Source organism: Erinaceus europaeus, chromosome 17 (assembly GCF_950295315.1).
Source record: "Erinaceus europaeus chromosome 17, mEriEur2.1, whole genome shotgun sequence".
Classification (NCBI taxonomy): Eukaryota; Metazoa; Chordata; class Mammalia; order Eulipotyphla; family Erinaceidae; genus Erinaceus; species Erinaceus europaeus.
Window position 1 is genome coordinate 49296766 of NC_080178.1, and position 24463 is coordinate 49321228.

The following is a 24463-nucleotide window of genomic DNA, read 5'->3' on the forward strand; positions in this document are numbered from 1 at the left end:
CTCCCGCCTAGTCCTCTCTCCTTTGGATTCAGTGGGAAATCTGGTTTTGCTCTCACTCTTTGGAATAAGAGGTAAAGTTGGAGGCCAGGTAGTGGTGCACCTACCTGAAGGCACACATTGCAGTGTGCAAGGACCTGGGTTCAAGCCTCAGGTCCCCAACTTCAATAAGGAAGTGCAACAGGTTTCTCTCTGTTTTTCTCCCAGTCTCTACCCAAAATAAATAAAACTTTTTCAAAAAAAAAAAAAAAAGAAAGAAAAAGAGTCAGTAACATGAGCAGATACAGGGAACCCTAGCTGAAGGGTCCAAGACTGCTTGCTTTAAGCCAAAACCCTCTTTATGTCAATGAAAACCCTCTTTCTGTCAAAAGATGTTTGTTTCCTTTAATTAATCTAAAAACTCATCTCCTGGACCTACCCTATGATCCTGCAATTCCTCTCCTGGTTGGAACCCAACACACACATCCAAAAGGATCTGTGTACACATATGTTCGTAAGCAGCACAATTTGTAATAGCCAGAACCTGGAAGCAACCCAGGTGTCCAACAGATGAGTGGCTGAGCAAGTTGTGGTCTATATACACAATGGAATACTATTCAGTGATAATAAAAAAAAATGGTGACTTCACCATTTTCAGCCCATCTTGGATGGAGTGTGAAGAAATCAGGTTAAATGAAATAAGTCAGAAAAAGGATGAATATGGGAAGATCTCACTCCCAGGCAGAAGTTGAAAAACAGTATCAGAAGAGAAAGCACAAGTAGAACCAGAACGGCAGTTGCTGTATTGCACCAAAGTAAAAGACTCTGGGGTGCAGTGGGGGGGGCAGTGTCCATGTCCAAAAATGATGACAGAGCATCTAGTGCGGTTTGCATTGTTATGTGGAAAACTGAGAAATGCTATGCATGTGCAAACTATTGTATTTATACTCATATTGTATTTATACTCATCCCATAAGGTGGTTTGTGACATGCAACAGCCTCAGAAGTTGACTAGGGAGTAGAGATGAGAAGCAGGCTGGGGCGAGCTAGGGTCAGTCATGACTCTCCACGTGTCCACACGTTTCTACTAAGGTCAAGGGGTGGGGGAGGAGAGGGAGAGAAAGGAGGAGAGGGTTATGGTGAGGAAGGAAGGGCCAGGCCCCTTACTTTTCTTGGTTTTTCTGAAGCATTTTTTTTTCTTGCTGCAGATTTTTTATTTGGTTGAGGACACGCTGTCTTCTGTGGCCTAGAGCGGCTTCCACCTGCTGCTTCATATATTCAATATTTCTCTGCCGCTTCTCGGCCTCCAGGGTCTTTTCATTCTGCCCAAAGTTGGTGAAGGTGCCCATGGGCTCGTAGATGGGCAGTCTGGAAGGCCTGTGTTTCAGCTGGAACAGAGAGAGCCAGTGTGAAGTCTGCAGCATTGGGGTACACTGACAGACCCACTGTTTATAGGAAGGAGCCAGGGCACCCAAACTCTCATGAGGAAACCTGGTAGGTGGGTGGGGGCCCAGTATTCTACCCTCCACACACCTACGTTCAGAGTGCTAGGAAGCAGTGTACAGTTCTCAAAATAGCAACCCGTCCACTTACCTGGTATTCCAGTGCTTTCTTATACATTTCTCTCTCCTCAAATTGATGTTTCTTCAGTTCAGCTTTTTGTTCATCAATCCTGATAATTGGAAGAGGAGGAGGTGAGGCCACAGTTTATTCTAATGGAGACCAACATCATCAAAACACACCTAGCAAGTAATAGTGGGAATAAGTTCCAAGAAAATAAAAGCTGGTACTTCCTTCTGGAAGCTTCCATTACACCTTATTGAGACGGGCCTTGGAGCCTGGTTTTGTCTCATCTAGGAGAGCACACATGCTGCCATGTGCAAAGACCTGGGCCCAAGGTCCTCACCTGCAAGGGAGACGTATCACAAGCAGTGGAACAGTGCTGCAGGGATCTCTCCTTTTCTCTCTCTCTCTCTCTATTTCTGTCTCTCTTTCTCTCTCACTGTCTTCTCTCTAGCTATCACAGTCTATCAAAGAAAGGACTGTCAGGTCTATGGCCATACCACCCTGAACACACCCGATGTCATCTGATCTCAGAATCTAAGCAGGGTTGGACCTGGTTAGTACTTAGATGGGAGAAAGGACTGTCAGAAATAGTGAAGCATCAGGGCAACAGGCCCCAAATAACCATAGTGGCAAATAAGAAAGGAATGGAGGGAGGGAGGAAAGGAGGGAGCAAGGGAGAGAGAGAGAGAGACACTAGCTTTATGGAGGCAGGAATTACCTCCATTTGGGGGAGTCTTCCCCACAGCAGTTTCCCTCACTGCTCTCCTGACCTCCTCCCTGACTCAAATGCTCAGCCTCAGGCCAAGTGCAACCAAACACTCTCTTTCCTCAGGACTGGGAATTGAGAGAAATGTTCATCCCAGGCTGAGCTACAGGAGAATGGCAGGTATGAGTATGTGGAAGACTTTCCATGATGGCCTGGCCCCTGCTTCTAGTCTGGGCCCCCACACTCCTTACCCTGGGCGCTGGGCTCCCAACAGACTGATGATAAACCTACACTTGGAAGGGTCCCTCCATCAGACTGGCCCCTTCTTCCTCTACTAACACCACTGACCACAAAGCCAAAGGCCATGGTCCCAACTGACAATTGTACCTGGCCTCCAAGGCTGTCCTGACACTAAGCATGGTGGCAATGATGGGCTGCATGGGGATCCTGGTTGGCTGGTTAAGAAGTGCTGCAGCACTAGTTGTGCTGCCCTACCCTTCCCTACTGGAGTCCCCCTGCAAGTCCACCAAAACTCACTCTTGTTTGAGTTGCAGCCGTTCTAGTTGCTCCAAGACTTTCTGATTTTCTTTCTTTTTCTTGGCCAGTTTACTATTGGCATCTATTTGTTTGAGAAGGTTCTTAGTATACTCATTTTTCTTTTCAGTGACAATAGCAGCACTTGCTGGTCGGTTTGCAAAGTAATATGGATTCTAGGATGAAAGAGGAGCAGTTCATTTCTTTGAGACGAGCAAGAAAGCAACTGATGGGCTAGCAAAATAGCTGGCTTATACAGTGACTGCTTTGTCGTTGGTGAGACCTGGGTTTCAGCCCTGCGCTACCACACTGAAGGAGCCTCAGTGCTGTGGTTGCTTTCTCCATCTATCTAAAAGAAAGAAAAGTCATTTTTCAAAGTGCTGATAAAGCAGCTACATGTTGAACTCACCTGCTCCAAGGTGACTCTGAGCAGAACTGACCAGAGGTCACAGGTCTGTTGTATGCTTTACATTGGTTTGTTCTAGCTCTCCCCCACCAAGAGAATTGCATCAGTCCAGTTAGTTTCGAGGGCCTGCTTGGCCCCGCCCCTAGGAACCCCAACAGAGTTCCAGAGTGGCAGAGTTAGAGAGAGTTCTTGGCGCCGCCATGGGAAAGAGGCAGCAGAGTTCTGTTTGGTGATTAGTTTGTCTTAGTTTATAAATCGTTGATCCTAAATAAAGAAATACAGCTTCTCTGCCCAGCCGTATGTCTCTGGTCGTCTCTGTTACCCGCTCGTGAAGCTAGCCCGGCCAGCTAGAGACTCCGAATTTTAACAACACAGGTCTTTTTTTCTTCTCCATGGTGTGTCTGTGTGTGTGTGTATGTATGTGTGTGTGTGTGTGTGTGTGTGTGTGTGTGTGTGTGTGTGTGTCCCAAAGCCCTGCATGGTGAACAAAGGCAATGCAATGGACTATCTATCAAGTCCAAGAGTTGTCAGGTTAACTAGAAAATGGTTTGAAAAGAGGATGATTTAGGCAGATAAAAATAGAAGCCAAAGATACTAAAAACATGAAAATGGTGGTGAAGCATGTTCACTACCATCTGAAATGAAGTTTTTTGAAACTTCTGCACCTACAGCTCACCTGAGGGTTTTACTGAGGTGGAGACCTTAGTTCTGAGGGTGTGGGGAGGGGCCCAAGATTCTATGGAATGAGCTCCCACCCAGAAAGGAAGTATCACTCTTGTAAAGCCCACAGGAATCCCTTCAATGTGCCCTCCAGAGGGTGGGTTCAAACATTCCCAGACAGGGTTATATGCAAGAGAGAGGCAGAAACAACTCTTACAGAAAAGTGGCATTTCGGATTCCTCTGTGATTTTATAGCATCTGCGACACCAAGGTTATAAGCAGCATTCCTCATGCGTTCTTCTTTTTCTGATTTTAGTCTCAACTTCGCAAGGAAAAAGAAAATAAACACACACTGGAAATGTCATTCTGTTTGTGAAGGCTACTAACTTTCTCTCTACAAAGACTGTGTTTCAAATGAGTCCAAACTGATTGGGCTTTTCTATGTTTGTTTTGCTCCCTGAGAAAATGTCTCCCAGTCAAGAACTTTCTTTTTCAAACCCAAGGCCTGGCGGCTCTAGCAAGTCAAGCAGAATGGCACCTGAAAATGGATGGCTGTCTATGTTCTTCCCTGCACTCATGCAACAGAGTAGAGTAAACCCTCCATTCATCCTCCAAACCCCTCCCCAATGCATTTATATAAGCTGTGAGGAGATCAGAAAGTAGCTTCAGCCCCAAAATGTAGTGCACCAAACAAAACTTTAGTCTGCTCCTGAAAACCTGGCCATGACCCAAACTTCATTCTCAAATGAAATGCCTGATTTGGCACACTGCCAGGCAGACATGCACAGGACATCTGCAGTGGCCTTGTCTTGTTTGCTGCCCCCACTGCAACACCTCTCAATCCAAGCATTCTGCTACCTGGTCTTTGAATTCAGTGTCCTTGTCTTTCATTATCTGATATTGATGTAGAATTTGGTCGTCCTGTTCTTCTTCTTTTTTCAACTTGACATTAGAATACAGTGCACTGTTGGCCTTCCTGCGTTGCATACACACGTAACAAAGTTCCTACAATGACACCAAGGGTCTATTCCTACCTTTTGCTTTCTTATCTTCACACTTCTTCCTGTGCTCCCCAAGACTGGATTTCTCCAGGAGTGTGTTTGATAAAAAGACATATGAACAGCGATGTGCACAATGGGTTTGATAGGCTGAGTCCTCAGGTTGCAGGAGTGGCCACAATTCCACTTGATTTGCAAGGTCTATGTTCACTCAGAACCCTTGTTCTCCCAGCCCTGTTTGTGTTCAGTGGCCCCCACCCCCATCATTTATCATTTGTTTGTCTGAGGAGACTGGTACCTGTCCTGCTTTCTCATGATCCCTACAAGTTGTAGTCTCAGAGGTCTTAGGTTCTGTTTTGGTGTTCTTTGATGGACTGGGTGGATGTGGCACACTATAAGAAAACAACAATAGGGAGTCAGGCTGTAGCACAGTGGGTTAAGTGCACAGGACACAAAGCACAAGGACTGGCATAAGGATCAAACCTGGCTCCCCACTTGTAGGGGAGTTGCTTCACAAGTAGAGAAGCAGAAATGCAGGTGTCTATCTTTCTCTCCCCTCTCTCTGTCTTCCCCTTCTCTCTCCATTTCTCTATGTCCTATCCAACAATAATGATAACAATAACTACAACAATAAAACAACAAGGGCAGCAAAAGGGAATAAATAAATATTAAAAAACAACACAATTTCACATCCAGAGTGAAATTAGAGGCAAATATAGCCAAAGGAAGATAGCTCAGTGGTTCTCTTCAGAGCTCTGCATTGTACAGGTGAGCGACCTATGTGTTTGATAAGCTTGGATTTCAATAATAGCATGCTTGTTTACATTTGACTTTTAAGCATTACTGACTGCACTTTCTCAGGCATGGGAGGTGCAGTGAACACACACACACACACAAACACACACACACACACACACACACACACACACACACACACACCCTCTTCCTGTGGAATCAACATTCTAAAGCAAAGTTACTAAACAAGGTAAGCGAGGTCTCCAGTGTATTTGGCACTGCTAATGACCATGCACACCTAGCTTCCCCCTGATAGACTGTGAGCCCTGAACATCTCTGCAGTCCTCACCATGGAGCACAAATGCAGGGACACCATGTGAAGGCATGCATGGAAACATCTAATATCCCTGAATCAAGATAAGACTCAGACTACAGTTAGTAAAGTGTGATCCCCACCTAACCCCCCACAAAAGACCATCATGTTACCTTTTGGTTCTTGTTTTTGTAAAGACAGTCTTATTAGGTTCCACTGTGGTAGGCAATATTACGGGTGCAATATTTCCAGATGCTGGAGTGGGTTTTTGACCTGGAGGTCTAGGTAGAAAGTTGACTGTAGAATAAGAGAAAGAGTTAAGTTTCCTTTCAGTCTTTTCCTTTGAGGCTTTAATGGTCATATAGATACAATGAAGAGAGAAAAATACAATAGGAACAGATAACACATTCTTACTCTACACCAACTGTGCTAAGTGCTTAATCTAATGCATAATGGGCCAGGGAGATAGCATAGTGGTTATGCAAAAGACTTTTTTGTGTCTGATGCTCTTAAATCACAGGTTCAATCCTTGGCAGAGAGACACAGAGACAGATACAGAGAGAGAGAGAGATAGACAGAGAGAAGGGAAGAAAGTGAAAGGGAAAGATTGCATAAATAACAACTTAAGATAACAAGTAAAATCTCTTTATGAAAGGAACAGTCCTCAAAACATTGTCTGGCAACTTCTAGCTATCTCCAGTAACTTAGAAAAAAATTAAGAAAACCTTTGTGTTTCTACATATGTTTCAACCAAAGTCACATCAGCTACAGACATGAGAATCCTACTATTTTCTATTAAGCCATATAAGACAGTTGTAAACTCCTACTCAGAATATATATATATATATATGGAACATGTTACATGCAGCTCACTTGATGCTTTTCTGTTACCTACCTAGGCCACTTCCCTCCCCCGGTAGCCATCTGAACTTTGACTCTTTTAAGTAGTAGAGAGCCAGCAAAGAGTCTTAGTTGAGAATCTCAGGGATTAGAGTTAAGGTGAGATAGAAAATTCTAGAAGAGCTATTTCTTAGAGAGCATATTTCTTGGGAGTCAGGCGATAGCGCAGCTGGAAAAATGCCAGTGGCACAAAACACAAGGACCAGTGTAAGTATCCCAGTTCTAGCCCCTGGCTCCCCACCTGCAGAGGAGTCGCTTCACAAGCAGTGAAGCAGGTGTGCTGGTGTCTGTCTTTCTCTCCCCCCTCTTGCCTTCCCCTCCTCTCTCCATTTCTCTGTCCTATCCAACAACAACATCATCAATGACAATAACAACTGCAACAACAATAAAAAACAGGCAACAAAAGGGAAAATAAATAATTATAAAATTAAAAAAAAGAAAATTCTAGAAGACCAGTTTCTTAGAAGAACACATTTCTTATAACTCTAATGGTACTGATTTTCGGCACAGGAGTTGCTCAGCAACAATGCCCTGCTGCTTAGCAGAAAAGAGAAAACAGCTAAAATCGTTGGCCTACCTTGCACATCATCTTTGTCTGACTTCATTCTTAACACAGATTTCCTCAGTTTAGGTTGTTCAATTTTTTCCAGTGTTTCATTATTTCCTTTTAATTCAAATTCAATTCTAGGAATGGACCAAAAGGTTTGCCTGCTCACTGGATCTGAATAAGAAACTAGGAGAATTCTCAGTTCTGAGCAGCACCCCACCCAGCCTGATAATACTGAAATAAACCTACTTCTCTCCATGAGTGAGTGCCTGGACTTTGTTATGCAGAAATCACAGACTGAAGACTCTTTTCTTTTTTAGCCTGAGTCTGACTGTGACCTGCCTCTTCTAAACTGAGGTCTCAAAAGGTACTCATACTCTGGGGGGGAGGGGATGCCTTTGGGTTTTGGTTTCAGTTTGAATGTGACTTTTCTAGTTCTGTCACCAGATTCAATACAGGGCTGTCAGAGTGGTATGTGGTTGGCAGAGTGCTTGGGAGGCCAGGGTTGATAGGTCCATGGAACCTGTGGGGTAAGGCACTCACCTGGGGAATGAAAGAACACAGTTTGGACTTATCTTCGAATTTTTGATGTTTGCTAAAGTTGAATTTACACTTTGAGGTGTCTGGAGAAAAAGGAGAGAGGAGATTTATAGCTGGTCTATAGTCCAGGACCCAGACACCTCACAGGCTCCCTGGAAGCAATGCTACTGGAAGGCTGGCTTGTTGGATGCTCAGTGACTAAAGCCTCAAGCTTACCCCCCCCCCCGCCCCCCATTTAATAACGATCTTCTGACTCTTCTCCCAGATCCAGCTTTCTAGTCCCTTTTCCAACTATGACACCATTTCCCCAGACAGTAACCTGTGTCCACCTGCATATCAGCTGTTAGGCTCAGGCAAAAATGGAGCCCTTAGAATAAACCTAAAATAGACAAACCTGTTTTTTCCAAAACAGAGACCCCAAATCTTCATCTGCAATATTGTTGCCTTTAGGTTCATGATTAGTCAACAATATGTTCAGCTTTCTATATTAACTCTTTTTCAGCCACCAGGTTCCAGATGATACCATGATGCCAACCTGACTTCCCTGGGCAGATGACTCCACCTGGAGACACACCTATCTCAGATCTCTGCCCCACTAGGGAAAGAGAGAGACAGGCTGGGAATATGGATTGACCAGCCAATGCCAGTGTTCAACAGGGAAACAATTACAGAAGCCAGACCTTCCACCTTCTGCACCCCATAATGATCATGAGTCCATACTCTCAGAGGGATAAAGAATAGGGAAGTTCCTTCCCTATTTCCTATTATACTTACTCCCAAGATATCCTTATCAAAGCAAAGACAGCAAAAGCTCAATAAGGGCAAGAGACTGGCATACTTTAACAATGACTCTTTAGTCACTATCAGGCCACCCCATCAAGCTGGGGCCCTAGTCTGGGAGTTCTGAGACTCCCAAACAGACATGATGGGCCTTGACCTCAAATAAATCCCTTTCTCCATTGTTACCAGTCATCTGTATCAGGAACAACAAAACAGATCCCTTTGTGGACCCCCACAGGTCCTTGCACTCAAATCAACAACAGTAGAGAATGTTCCATCCTCTGAAATGAGGCTGGACCACATACTCTATGCTACACCTGAGGAAGATGGGTCCTAATTTTGGGGCAATTGGAATGTTCTTACTGATGATCCAGAATGTGAGGTTTGATCTAAAGGGATACAGAGGTCAATCAAATAGGCTCCTAAGCTGAAGTAGGGCAACAGATCAGATCCAATAGATGGGGTTTACAGTCAACAATATTTATATACCTTTAGCATATTTGGAAGCTACTCTCTTCCCTGATCCAGCTTTCTGGTCCTTTTTCCAGCCATGACATCATCTCCCCAGACAATAACTAGGATCCATCTGCATATAACATTTCAGGCTCAGGGAGAAAAAAAACTAGTATATCCTCAGGCCCTTTGGACTTTCCTGCATGCTTCTCTCAATTCATGTCAAATAATATTGCATCCGCCGATCACAACCTAATCAACGCAACGAGTACCACCCCAGCATGCTTCACTTCAGACTGTGTCCAGAGACTTCAGGTGTGGAACGACAACCCTTCAGCTTCATCACTCAGGAGAGACCTTTCCTTTCATAGTATTCTCTAATTCCATTCCAGGTGGTCCACTTCCCAATAAAGTCCCCAAACCCAGATATAGACCAGGTCCCCTGAGATAGAGCATATGTTCACATGTGTCCATAAACCAAGGAAAAATATATACCTGAAAGCAGAAGTACACAAGTACACTGGTCTGCAGTGAGTACCCCCCCTAACACTTCCTCTCCACTATTCCAACCTTAAGGTCCATGATTGTTCAACAATTTGTTTGGCTTTGTATGTTAACTCTCTTATCAGCCACCAGGTTCCGGATGCCAGCATGATGCCGACCAGACTTCCCTGGACTGATGACACCACCTATGTGTCCTGGAGCTCCACTTCCCCAGAGATCCACCCTACTAGGGAAAGAGAGAGGCAGACTGGGAGTATGGATCAATGAGTAAAAGCCCATGCTCAGTGGGGAAGCAATTACAGAAGCCAGACCTTCCACCTTCTGCAACCCAAAATGACCTTGGGTCCATACTCCCAGAGGGATAGAGAATAGGAAAGCTATCAGGAGAGGAGATGGGATATGGAGATCGGGTGGTGGGAATTGTGTGGAGTTGTACCCCTAGTATCCTACAGTTCTGTTATTGTCTCCTTTTGTAAATAAAAAAAATAAAGCTTAAAAAACAAATATAACTAAAATACGCCTATTAGCAGAGAATGGAGACCACCCCCAACTCTTCATTTGTGCCATTCTAGCCTTTAGGTTCATAATCAGTCAAAAACATGTTTGGCTTTACATTTTAACTCTCTTTTCAGCCAACAGGATGCAGCTGCAAGCACGATGCCAACCAGACTTCCCTGGACAGATAACCCCACCAATGTGTCCTGGAGCTCTGATCCCTCAGAACCCTACAGCCAAAATCATACTCAATGGTGAAAAACTGTAAGCATTTCCACACATATCAGGTACTAGACAGGGCTGCCTACTATCACCATTACTACCCAACATAGTTTTGGAAGTTCTTGCCCAAGCTTTCACGCAGGAGCAAGGAATTAAAGGCATACATATTGTAAGAGAAGTCAAATTCTCCCTATTTGCAGATGATATGATAGTATACATAGATAAACCTAGGAAATCCAGCCAGAAGCTTTAGGAAATCATTAAGCAATACAGTAAGGTGTCAGGCTGCAAAATTAATATTCAAATTCAGTGGCATTCCTCTGTGCAAACACTATGTTAGAAGAAGAAAAATCGAGAAATCAATTCCTTTTCCTACAGCAACAACAAGAACAAAAAAATAAAATATCTAGGAATAAACCTAACCAAAGAAGTGAAATGCTTGTATACTAAAATTGTGAGTCACTAATCAAGGAAATTGAAAAAGACACAAAGAAGTGGAAAGATAATTCCATGTTCAAGGGTTGGAAGAATTATCATCATTAAAATGAATATACTGCCCAAGGCCATATACAAATTTAATGCTATCCCCATCAAGAATCCATACACATCTTGTAGGAGTATAAAACGAATTCTACAAATGTTTATCTGGAACCAAAAAGACCTATAATTGTCAAAAATAATCTTGAGAAGATAGAACAGAACTGGAGGATCACACTCCCTGACCTCAAATTGTTTTATGGGGTCCTTGTAATCAAACCTTCTAGGTAATGGAACATGAATAGACACACTGCCCAGTGGAATAGAACCAAGAACCCAGAAGTAAGCCCCCACACACTGGACATCTAGTCTTTGACAAAGGTGCCCAGACTATTAAAAGGGGGAAAGCAGAGTCTCTTCAACAAATGGTGTTGGGAAAATGGGTTGAAACATGCAGAGGAATGAATGTGAACCACCAAACACAAAAGTAAATTCTAAATGGATCAGGGGCTTGGATGTTAGACCAGAAACTATCAGATACTTAGAGGAAAATATTGGCAGAACTCTTTTCCACATAAATATTAAAGACATCTTCAATGAAATGAATCCAGTTACAAAGTAGACTAAGGCAAATATATACCTATCGGACTTCATCAAATTAAAAAGATTCTGCAGAGCAAAAAAAGCAATACCCAAACCAAGAGACCCCTCACAGAATGGGAGAAGATTGTCACATGCCCTGCATCAAACAAGAGGCTAATAACCAAAATATATAAAGAGCTTACCAGCCTCAACCACAAGAAAACAAATGAAGCCATCCAAAAATGTGGAGAAGACATAGACAGAATATTCACCACAGAAGAGATCCAAAAGGATGAGAAACACATGAAAAAATGCTCCAAGTCTTTGACTGGCAGAGAAATGCAAATAAAGACAACCAATAGATCCCACTTCACTCCTATGAAAATGTCATACTTCAAAAAAGGTAGCGCAACAAATACTACAGAGGTTGTAGGGTCAAAGGAACCCTCCTGCACTGCAGGTGGGAATGTAAATTAGTCCAACCTCTGTGGAGAACAGTCTGGAGTACTCTCAGAAGGCTAGAAATGGACCTACCCTATGATCCTGCAATTCCTCTCCTGGGGATATATCCTAAGGAACCCAACATGCACATCCAAAAAGATTTGTGTATACCTATGTTCTTGGCAGCACAATTTGTAATAGCCAAAAACTGGAAGCAACCCAGGTGTCCAACATCAGTTGAGTGGCTGAGCAAGTTGTGGTCTATATACACAATGGAATACCACTCAGCTATTAAAAATGGTGATTTCACCATTGTAAACCCATATTGGATGGGGCTTGAAGAAATCATGTTAACTGAAAGAAGTCAGAAACAGAAGGATGAATATGGATGATCCCACTCTCAGGAAGACGCTTAAAAACAAGATCAGAAAACACAAGTAGAAACCGAACTGGAGTTGGTGTACTGCCACAACGTAAAACATTCCCTGGTGCAGTGGTGGTTGAGTACAGGTTCCAAAAGGATGACATAGAACCTAGTGGGGATTGTATTGTTATGTGGAAGACTGAGAAATGTTATGCATGTACAAATTATTGTATTTATTGTTGAATATAAAACATTAATTCCTCAATAAAAATAATAAAAAAGAAATTATGTGGGTGAGATACTTTTATCTATTTTTATATTTATTTATTCTCTTTTTATTGCCCTTGTTGTTTTATTGTTGTAGTTATTGTCCTTATTGAAGTCTTTGTTGTTGGGTAGGACAGAGAGAAATGGAGAGAAGAGGGGAAGACAGAGACGGGGAGAGAATGATAGACACCTGCAGACTCAAACCACGATCCTCATGCCAGTCTTTGCACTTTGGGCCTACTGTGCTCAACCCGCTGCACTACTTCCCAACTCTCAGTAAGATACTTTTAAACCATATTTTCCCCTGTCCCTGGCTCAGTCCTTCAGATGTTTTATCCTTCTGGCCATTTTATCTGAGTAAGACACTTAGAATCAAGCCTTTTTTTGCCCAAGGGGCACTTGTCATCTAAGACAGGCCAACACTGAAGGGTGACACCTCTATAGACAATTCAGAACTGTAAGAAAGAGAAATAATTAGAAGGTCAACATTACCTTTGCAATACCTTTTTCCAGATTGCCACTTGTATCCACTGCAGACAAGAAGTCCTGAAAAAATTTCATTTTTACTTTGTCATTTTCAATTGTAAGGATACCGATTCCTTGGAAAGTAAATTCAACTTTCTTTCGTGTGCAGATTGATCGTGATAAGAGCTGCAGAGTTTCTTTAATGCATCCTTCGACTGTGTCCCTGCTATAATGCCCCGCTATGGCAACCATGATAAAATTCAGTGGTACAACGGGAATATCCCCTGGAAGAGAAAAGGACAGTTGTGTGGGGGAAAGACAGTGAGCAGATGGCAGATACTCAGAAATAACTGTCTCTCTTTTAATGGGAAAGGTTTAGCCAGTAGAGCTACTTACCAGGTGTGTGGACCTTAGTTTGTCGTAGTCCATGCAGCTGCAATAGCTTCTCTGACATGATAAAGATCGGTATCTGGATAGAGCTAAACCTGTTCCCAGCATCTAGTTTTTGCCTCATAAAAGTAAATGTCCCAAAAGCAGGTATGTAGACCCCCTAGAAACGAAGCAAACAGAAGGTGGGAAGAAAAGAACCACATGCTGACTTCTCTGAAGGGATGATAAAGACGAATCCTGAGAGAATTTTAGACTAAAAGTTTTCAAATGATGTTTGCATAAAATATAACCAATTCAAAGGCTATATTTTTCTTTCTTAAAAAATTTCCTTATTGGGAAATTAATGTTTTAAATTCAATAGTAAATTCAATAGTTTGTACATGAATAAAATTTCCCAGTTTCCATATAATAATACAACCCCCCTTAAGTCCTCTGTCATCTTTCTTTGATCTGTATTCTCCCCACCCACCTACCCTAGAGTTTTTTACTTTGGTGCAATACACCCATTCCAGTTCAGGTTCTACATGTGTTTTCCTTTCTGATCTTGATTTTCAACTTCTGCCTGAGAGTGAGAGCAACCCATATTAATCCTTCTGTTTCTGACTTATTTCACTTAAAATGAATTTTTCAAGGTCCATCCAAGATTGGCTGTAAACAGTGAAGTCACCACTTTTTTTATTTTTTATTTTACTTATTTATTCCCTTTTGTTGCCCTTGTTGTTTTATTGTTGTAGTTATTATTGTTGTTATCGTTGTTGGATAGGACAGGAGAAATGGAGAGAGGAGGGGAAGACAGAGAGGGGGAGAGAAAGACAGATACCTGCAGACCTGCTTCACTGCCTGTGAAGTGACTCCCCTGCAGGTGGGGAGATGGGGTTCGAACCGGGATCCTTATGCCGGTCCATGTGCTTTGCGCCACCTGCGCTTAACCCGCTGCGCTACAGCCTTACTCCCAAAGTCACCACTTTTATAGTTAAGTAGTACTTTAATATATATATACCACAACTTGCTCAGCCACTCATCTGTTGTTGGACACCTGGGTTGCTTCTAGGTTTTGGCTATTACAACTTGTGCTGCCAAGAACATATGTGTATACAGATCTTTTTGGATGGGTGTGTTGTGTTCCTTAGGATATGTCTCCAGGAGAGGAATTACAGGATCATAGATTAGGTCCATTTCTAGCTCGAAAGCTATAATATTAAGAGAAACTATAGGGATGCTATAGTTGCATATATATATATATATATATATATATAGAGAGAGAGAGAGAGAGAGACAGACAGACAGACAGACAGAGACAGAGACAGAGAGAGACAGAGAGATGAGAGAGCATGATACCAGAGCACCACTCCAACACAGCCAGTGCCAGGCTTCACACTCAAGACCTCAGGCATGTGTGCAGGGTCAGTGCTCTACTGTCAAGTCACCTTCCGAAGTCCTACCTTTTGCAGCCTCAGCTGTCGTAGAATAAAGTCAGAAACGTGGCTCCATATCATAGAGACTTCTGAAATTCAAAGAAAACAAAAACACAATTTGATTTATGTAAATACCCTGTCACTATCCAAATGCAAATGCAAAAGACTCCTTCAAATAGCAAGTCATTCATAGCTAGAAACAGACAGAAATAAGGTCCTTCCTGAAAGTCAGTTTCCCTGATTGTTTAACTTTACCCCTGCTAAGCTCTGTAAATATGTAATAAATAGTACATCATGATATGTACTTGAAGGAAATCTTTATGGAATAAAGCAAACTGCTCAATTCACTGGAATATTCCCCCACCCCCAAACCACTACCCGAGACAGAGATACCACAGTCTTTCACTTCCAGTATGTGGAAGTTATACACAGTTTTTTTCTGATGTCCTAGGACTGAAGTACAGGTTGTTGAAGGAGAACTAGTAATTGCTCTTATGGACATTGGAGACAAACTGGGTGGTGGAAACCTACCCCAAAACATATGTTATGGTAAGCCAAGTACTAAAAGTAAGTCAGTCAAAGACTAAGATTTTGCCCTATTCTCTAAACCATGGTCTAAATCATGGCTAATTAATGTATTAAAACTGATCAGGGAATGTGAGGGCGATCTGGTTGTGACATCTGTCACCCCATTGAATGCCAGGTTGATTTGGCTCATCTGCCTGGTTAGGTGGGTGTCCCCTTGCTCCATCATCACTCCATGTGTGACCCTCCCAAAGCCGTGTGCTCTGTCGAGGAGGATGGCCTTCCCTAAGTAGAGGTGACCGGTCTTTGGGTGAAGGTATATGAGTAGCTGTGCTCCCCTGATTGAACCTCCAGACAAGCTCTGAATCTGTTCAGGTATTTCCTCTATCCTATCATATTTTCATTACCAAAAGAATTCTCCTCCTGGAAGCTAAGCACAAAAGAAGATTCTCCAACCTAGTCCAACTTGTACCCCCCAAGTTAAAATTTCATCACAATCAAATATACACAGGAATAAAATAGAATCTCACTATCTGGATATAGGGGAGCCCTTTCCAAGTTAGTGTGTCAAACCTACTGTCTTTTATGTAGATTTGAGGCAGGCAGCTCAGATTTCAGGAAACACATCTATTCAAAAAGGAAATGACCTAGTTGGGACCCAGAGAAACAGTATTTCTTGCAACCAAATGCTAGTAGAAAGGCTTGTGAGAGCTAAATTGGAAATGTAAGAGTCGTGTTTCTTCATCTGGATACTATACAAATCCACTGTGTGGTTTTGCTTTTAAGAATCTAATAGATGTCCTAATAAGAGCAGCATTAAATTCCTTTGACCTGATATTTCCTACTTCTCATTGAAGACAGAGAACACATGCACAGTATTCACTCCAAGAAGTTTTTCTTTTTTTTCCTCCAGGGCTATTGGAGCTTAGTGCCTGCACTATGAACCCATTGCTCCTGGACACCTTTTTTTCTTTCCTTTTTTTCTTTTTTTGGATAGGACAGAGAGAAATTGAGAGGAGAAAATAGTGCAGAGAAGAGAAAGGCACCTGCAGACCTGCTTTACCACTTGTGAATTGACCCCCCTGCTCGTGGAGAACCAAGGGGTTGAAACAGGATCATTGTGCAGCTCCTTGCAGTTTGCACTATGTGCACATAAGCCCGTGGGATACCACCTGGTGCCCTCTAGAACAGTTTCAGTCCTCTGCAGTTCAGTTGGAATAGACTTGGAAACCTTACAGACTTGGTATTGAACTAGTTTTTCTGATGCCCCAATATGCCAGTGTGTCAGAGAATTGGAATATGACTTTTATATTTGAAAATACTTGTCTGTCCTTCAACCGTGAGGTTTTTGCAGGAGTCACTGACACTGTTACCTTGCCGACAAGCTCACCTGGCATGCACCCACTGTGCCCTGGCGATGAGGGCTTGTGGCATCAAAGGATGGCTTTGTGGCACCATTCTCTCTTGGGATTCCCTGTGTCTCTATGCCATTTCTTCTCAGTTCCCTCAGCAGGTTCACTAGCTCAATTTAGGCATCAGTGTTGGAGCTTGTTGAGGTCTAGCTCCACATTCTCTTATTTCCCTCCATCCCCTCTGCTTACATCATGCCCAGGGCCTTGCCAACCATCACTATGCCAATCTCTGCCAAAGGCAAATTCAAAAGCCAAGGTTCCCTCCCCCCAACTCTCTACCACCAACACACTCACACAAAATCACATTTTTGATCCTATGCATGTGACTTCCTACCTGAATATCCCACAATCGATATGCTTGGACTGGAGAAATAAATAGCACAATGGTTATACAAAAAGACTCAAGCCTGAAGCTCTGAGGTCCAACAGTCAATTCCCAGCACAGCCATAAGCCAACAAAAATCAGTGCTCTGGGAAAAACCACACCTAACTCACTTAAAGCCAGAATCGGGCTTCCTTTAAATCTTGTCTTTGATGTAGGCTTTTGCTCTCGACGAATAGCATCATCACTTGATTCACTTGCATAGATCCAAACTCAAAAGCTGCTTGGAAAGTTCCTTTCTGCTATATCCTATCATTTACTACATCACTGTAACCAATAGATTTTCACATCTGTCCTTTAAGTCTGTCCACTCTCTACATTTCATTCTACCAATTCAGGCCAAATCGCCATCCTTTCTCTCTTAGATAACTCTGAAAGGAAACAATTGTTCCACGTTAGGTCATCCATTTTTGCCTGAGTGGCCCACATGCTTCTCTAGTGTGTGGCCTTTTCATTTTCCTGATTAAAGTTTAAAACATGGGGGAGGGCTGCGGAGGGGGGAACCCTACGAGGAAAAGAATTAGTAGAGAGAAAGAGACAGAATCAGAGAACCATTTTTGCGCATAGGATGTCATGGAATTATTCTTGAGACTTCAAGCTTGAAAATCCAACAACCTGGGCCAGCAAAATGCTTCCTTGGACACTGAAGTACTTTGCCATGTGTGCTATCCAGGTTCAAGCCCAGCCTCCAACTCCTTAAATGAAACTTTGTTCTTGTGAACTTTTGTACTCTCTATGCAAACAAATAACAAATACATGAAACAGAGTCCAACATCTTATTCACTGTGCCACCACCTGAGCTGTCACTTAGATCACTCATAAAGGCAATCCTGACATCCACTTAATTCTCCACACTGCCACCTGAGCCAGTGTTTCCCAGCACAGATCTTGGGGGTTCACTTCTCTTCTACCCCCTCATTAGGATTATCCTCAATGCCAACCTATGTGATGTGACTGACAGTGCCCCGAATAACATGACTTTTTCCTCTCATTAAGCAAACACTTTGGCTGGGTTAAGTGCACATAGTTTTTTGTGCAAGGACCTGAGTTTGAGTCCTGGCTCTCCACCTGCAGTGGGAATGTTTCACAAGCACTGAAGCAGGACTGCAGGTGTCTATCTTTCTCTCTCCCTACTCTCTAAATTCTGATGTCCTATTAAAAAAGAAAAGGAAAATATTGCTGCCAGGAGTTCTGACTTTGTATTACCAACATTACACCCTAACTATAACCTTGGTGGGAAAAAAAATCACATACTTCCATGCCCAGTCAGACAGCAGCCATAGTGTTGTCTTTCACCTCCTTCCACAAACTGTCCATCCACCCTCAGTTAAGTGTGTTTGTTCTCCTTGTTCCCTCTACCAAAAAAAAAAAAAAAAAAAATCTTCCCCTCCTGCTCCACTGATCCTGATTCTCACTTCACATCTCCCCCTTCTTTAGTCAGCCTTGAAACATACCCCACCCTCGCCCTCTGTAAATGTCTTTCTTGTAGTTCAGGTCCTGGAATATGATGGCAGAGGGGTTGTATTGTTATGTGGAAAACATGAGAAATGTTATTCATCTACAAACTACTGTATTTACTGTTAAATGAATATATTAATCCCCCAATAAGGAAATTTAAAAAAAGCATTCCTTATAACCATACAAATTACTCCTCACACTCACTATACATGTGCATTTATATCTGTGCTTACTGGGTTTTGTGTATCTCCCAACACTAGGTTATAAATTCAAAATGTTTGACTTTGATCAGTTCCCCAGTACCCAGCACACAGCCATACACTTGGTGGTGCTGGGCAATGTCCACCTTTATGACCTGGGACTTTGCATCCAGGCTGACCTTTGTCACATACTGATTCCCCAACAATGTCCACCTTTATGACCTGGTGACTGGCAGTCAGGGTGGCCTTTGTGACATACTCATCTCCCAGGCAACTGACCTCTAGCCACACCAAGCCACAGAATGGGCTCTCCAAATGGCTTGATGAAAAGAATACTACCAAAATTTAGAAAGAAATCAAGAAAAAAACTGAGAAATTTGCCCAGGCATAGATTTCTTAAGACACATAACATCGGGAGTCGGGCGGTAGTGCAGTGGGTTGAAAGGGTGAAGCAGGTCTGCTGCAGGTATCTATCTTTTTCTTCTCTCCATTTCTCTCTGCCCTATTCAATAACTATGACATTAATAGCAACAACAATAACAATAAAAGAACAGGAGCAACAAAAGGAAATAAGTAAATAAATAATTTTAAAATATTTTTTTAAAAAGAAGACCTATAAAATCATTACCTGTGATGTTTAATTTCAGAATTTGCTTCTGGGAGAAAAATCAGCTGATGTTTAGTAAGAAATGTTTTAACTATAATTTAATGGAAATGTGAAAGCTGGGAAAGTAATTAAATGTCCCACAGAGGAAGACGACTGACAGTGAACCAAAACACCATAGCACTCCTGTTCCTGACAGCAGAATAAAGTTCTTATAAAAATATGGAAGTCGAATAGATGTCAGGGAAGGGAAAGAAGAGATGCCTCTTCCTGGTTCATCTCACATCATTTAGTGAGAGTCTGGGCAAGAGCCCAGTGACTTAATGGTAGTGGTGGTGCCATTCTTGAGGCATCTGTTTTGCCAAGAGATCAGCATCCTCTTTCAAACAAGCCTAGAAAGTCTTCTAGGGGATGCTGCTCTGGTCCTCTCCCAAACATTAAGCAGCTCTTTTTATGGTTTCCCCCTCCTTACTTTCCAACAGAGGGGGAGAGAGAAAGTGCAAGAGAAACTGAAGAGATACCTGCAGCACTACTCCACTGCTCCTAAAATCTCCACCCTCTGAAGGTGGGAACTGGGGCCTTGAACTTGGGCCCTCCTCACCCCAGTTTCTTAACACAACACAACCCCAGGAATCAGGGACGCCACCGGCTGTCTAGTCCTGGCCAGGAAGCCAGGAGGTGGCTGTGTTGAGTGGCATTTATTGGACACAGACTTGGTGCCAGTATACAGATCATATAAGAGTTTGGGGCACCCCAGGCTGTCATAGTGTGGATTCCTCCTACCCGCCCCCCAGCCCAGCCAGCCTGCCCACGGAGAGGGACACAGAGGGGTGGGTGGTGTCCTTACCATCCCGGCTCAGCCGAGCTAGGGTGTGCAGCTTGTTCTTATTCATGTGCTGTCTCCAGATCGTCAACTCTTCTGCAGTGGCGCCCATGGCGGCAGAAGGGCCGAGGCCTGTCTTGTCCGCAGGGCGCATGATGCCCACCCTCCCAAAGGAGGTGGGCGGTGGGGCTCGCCCACCAAGGCAGGCACGGGGGTTGTCTGACTTCCGACTGTGCCTCGAAATTACGCTATAACTGAATGAGCGATTTGAATTTTTTTTTTTTTTTAATATAAGGGCAAAGGCTCTTCCTAGCCTCCCCTCCACACCCCCTGGGCTCAGTACTTTGGGCAAGACTCCCAGAAGGGCAGTGTTACAGAGGAGCTAGGTTCCTGCCCTCCTGCACTCTCAGGATTCAGAGAGAAAATCTGGGCAACCTGGAGAAGGGGCGTGGCCAGGCAAGCAAGCAACAAAGGCTCAGAGGTCATCACCTGGGCGCCTGGCCCCCAGCCCCCACCCCTTTGCTAGAATGTTGCTGCCAGATATGTTCCACAGGCTGTCACTCTGACTCTCTCTGTTGACGGTTTTTTCCCCCTCTTTCATATTTTCTTTTAATTTTTATTTTTATGTTTTTAAATTTACTTTTTGGGGATTCATGTTTTACATTCCACAGTAAATACAATAGCTTCTACATGCATAACATTTCTCAGTTTTACACATAACAATAAAACCCCCACTAGGTCCTCTGTCATCATTTTCCAGGACTCTACCACACACCCACCCCAGAATCTTTTGCTTTGGTGCAATACACCAACTCCAGTTTAGGTTGACTTTTTTTTTTTAATGTTATTTTCTTAAATAAAAAAATGAGTTTACAGCTGGGATGAACTTTTTTCACTATTATCAGTGATATGATAATGGCTGACAAGATGGTAAGATTACAAGGGTATAGTTGCACATTACACCCACGACCAGAGTTATGTGACACCCTTACCCCCACCACAAAATAACCATAGTTCTCACAAAGTTTTTTATTGTTTTTTGTTTGTTTGTTTTTCTGTTTCTGGTGTTATTGCTGGGGCTTGGTACCTCCACCAGTCCTAGAGGTTTTTGTGTCCCCCCCCCCTTTTTGTTGCCCTTGTTGTTTTATCATCCTTGTGGTTATTATTGTTGTTATTGACATCATTGTTGCTGGATAGGAAAGAGAGAAATGGAGAGAGGAGGGGAAGACAGAGAGGAAGAGAGAAAGGTAGACACCTGCAGACCTGCTTCACCACTTGTCAAGCAACCCCCTGTAGATGAATAGCCTGGGGTTAAAACCAGGATGCTTACACTGGTCCTTGTGCTTCAGTCCATGTGCACTGCCACCTGACCCACCTCACAAAGTCTTAGAGACAATTTGGCTCCTCTTCCCACACACCCCCTTCATCTCTCTCCTCCTTTCTTCATTCTCCTTCATTACTTATCATTTCTCCTCCTCTTTTTCCCTTCCCTTCCGTCCCTCACCCCCCTCCTTTCCTAAGTTTGTGTTTCAACCCTCTATATTCCACACATGAGCAAAACCAAATGGTAGCTGCCTTTCTCTCCCTTATTTCACTCTGTATCATCACCTCCAATAGTCTTTATTTTTAAATTACAAAGCAGTATTTGTCTCATCTCATTTGACACTTCTTTATCCAGTTGCCCCTCCATTCCCTTACCTGTGCCCCATCATCCTGCACTGTTTTTTCCCCCTCTTCAACTGCTAGTTGTGAATTCTCACACGTTAAACACAGTCATGTAAACCTTGCCCAAGGCAAGAACTAGAACTCCATCAGTGATAGAAACAGCTGCTCTAGGGAGCTGGGTGGTAGTGCAGCAGTTTAAATGCACATGGCGCAAAACCCAAGGGCCAGAGTAAGGATCTCGACTCGAGCCCTGGCTCCCCACCTGCGGGAGGTCATTTTGTAAGTGTTGGAAGCAGGTCTCCAGGTGTTTATCTTTCTCTCCCTCTCTCTGTATTCCTCTCCTCCCTCCATTTCTCTATGTCCTATCCAACAACAACAACAGCTCTCCCAACAAAAACAACTACAACAAGCACAACAACAAGGGCAACAAAATGGGAAAAATAGCATCCAGTGGATTCTCAGTGCAGGCAAATAACTCTGGAGGAAAAAAAGAGAAAGAAACAACTGTTCCATCCTACTCCCCAGTCTGTCCCAACAGAGACTAGGGACTAGCTGGACTCTACTCGGAGTGCAGACCACACAGGCTTCAGTCCACAGTAAAGCTAGGGCACCATGGCTATTCCCCTGCCAATAATCTGCTCTGAAAAAAAAAACAGGAGAATAGTGCAGTGGGCACAGGGCCAAACCTATATGCCAGGTGGTACTAAGTTAACTGCTAAGGTTGGTCCCTGGCACAACTATACTTTCCAAACTTGTATCAGTCTTTGAGGACAGATACACAAAAGTGTTGGCTGTGGTTGTTTGGGGACCATGTGACATTTTAAGTGAAGGGGAAGAAGAGTTCAGGGAACTTTTTGCTCATTTTTCTCTCTTATTTACTGATCACCAAGAGTATGGGTTACTTTTCAAGTAGTCCAAGAGTTGGCCAAGGTAAGAAACACACAGAGTGAAGTGCAGGGAGAGTATAGGGATTTAAGCAAACAGACAGAAATGAACTGGGTCAGAGTTTTCTAAGCTGCCTCAATGCACATACGCTTTTCTGCAAGCGTGGACTTGCATTGCAAAACCCACATGACAGTCACTTTTTCATTCACATCCCTCAGCTGCCACACAACCCAAAGACTCACACTCTGAAATAAGGACAGTCTGGGAATGTATCTGAAAGAAAAGACATTTACAATGCCCTCACTTTTGTATTATTCAAAACTTGCCAGAAAGTTAACCCATGTCTACTGAGCATATATTAGCTTTTACCAGGGACTTGGTTGGTTGCTAAGAGATAAGAGGCGTGATGATGGGGCAGAGAGAGAACCCACCATGCAAGAGGTAGGCAATTCATTTATTCCCCATTTAACACATATTTATTGAAGAAAATATAATATAATGAAGGAAAAAATGGGAGCACTTAATATCTTAAGGAGTGGTAGGTAAAGCAGGGGAGCACAGGGCCTGCAAACATGAGTTCTGAAGTGAATTACCCAGAAAAGTGATCTTTCTCTCGTTAATAAATATATCTTAAAAAAAAAAAGGTGGGGGATGTGGGAGAAAGGCGTTGGCACATACAGTAGAATGCACACATTAATATGCACAAGAACCCAAGTTCAAGCCCCAGTCCTTACTTATAGGAGAATGTAAAACTTTTTACAAAAAATCTCTTGGGTGGGGTAAATAGCATAATGGTTATGCAAACAGACTCTCAAGACAGAGGCTCCAAAGTCCCAGGTTCATTCTCCACACCACCATAAACCAGAGCTGAGTAGTGCTCTGGTGAAAAATAAATAAATAAAAATTCTCTTCAATATTAGCTATTTTAAATTAAATTTCTTGTCATTCTTTCATGTTAAAATATTTCCAGGATCAATAAATATATTTTCTGTAGCATGTATTTATTAATGAACATAAAATAATATAGGTTTATGAACTTCTGCATTATATTAATCCTTGCATATTAAATGAGTGTATATACAAAGTGTATATACAAAGTGTACAAAGAAAATACATTTAATTAAACTATCTCATATATGTGGCAGAACTTGCTTTCAAACCACCCATCAGGAAGTAACTCTTATAACTACCCTTTAGTTTGGTGTTCTTCATAGTCAGGTCTTCTAGTAAAGATCTATTCTAAGCATAATAGTTATGCAAAGAGAGGCTTCAAAGTTATGCCTGAGGCTTCAAAGTCCCAGGTTCAGTCCCTCATACCACCATAAACTAGAGCTGAGCAGGGCTCTGATTAAATAAATAAATACGTAAAGAAAACAAAAAAAGCAACACGATCTCTTCTAAATTTGTTTCAACTGCATTTGTTTCAGCTAATCAGGTGATAAGAATATATATGTTGAGAAACATCTTTGCTGCATTGATTTTACTTTCTCACTCTTTTAACTCATTGATTATTATAAGTAGATAACATCTTAGAGATGAGTTATCAAAACTAAATCAATGGTAGTATATTTTTGAAGTAGGACTTCAAAATGAGACATACCTTTCAAAACCCAGAAACTTCTTGCTTTGTTTTACCTAGTAAGTAAAGTACAACAATGTCAATAAAACCAGTATGTTCTGAATCACTTTGTAAAACAATAACAGTAAGAACAAAAACACCACCACCAACAAAAACTAAGCAATGAATTTAAGCAACCTGTGTTTTGAGTTTCC

At 42.6% G+C, this 24463-nt stretch overlaps 3 protein-coding genes across 3 annotated transcripts; all 3 read right to left on the reverse strand.

Annotated features, from left to right (window-relative positions):
* Positions 1–951: 951 nt before the first annotated feature.
* LOC132533759 (coiled-coil domain-containing protein 81-like) lies at positions 952–4140 on the reverse strand. Its single transcript, XM_060175792.1, has 4 exons — positions 4066–4140; positions 2786–2958; positions 1570–1648; positions 952–1364 (listed from the first exon to the last, which is right to left on the reverse strand). Exons 1-4 carry the CDS (start codon positions 4138–4140, stop codon positions 1140–1142), a joined length of 552 nt encoding a protein of 183 aa, XP_060031775.1. The 3' UTR covers positions 952–1139.
* Positions 4141–4685: 545 nt separating this feature from the next.
* Positions 4686–6458, reverse strand: LOC132533760 (coiled-coil domain-containing protein 81-like). The gene is made up of 3 exons (XM_060175793.1): positions 6068–6458; positions 5145–5238; positions 4686–4853 (listed from the first exon to the last, which is right to left on the reverse strand). Exons 1-3 carry the CDS (start codon positions 6253–6255, stop codon positions 4686–4688), a joined length of 450 nt encoding a protein of 149 aa, XP_060031776.1. The 5' UTR covers positions 6256–6458.
* A 6437-nt stretch (positions 6459–12895) lies between these two features.
* LOC132533761 (coiled-coil domain-containing protein 81-like) lies at positions 12896–20294 on the reverse strand. Its single transcript, XM_060175794.1, has 5 exons — positions 20165–20294; positions 18893–19048; positions 14764–14825; positions 13328–13481; positions 12896–13215 (listed from the first exon to the last, which is right to left on the reverse strand). Exons 1-5 carry the CDS (start codon positions 20292–20294, stop codon positions 12941–12943), a joined length of 777 nt encoding a protein of 258 aa, XP_060031777.1. The 3' UTR covers positions 12896–12940.
* Positions 20295–24463: the final 4169 nt, after the last annotated feature.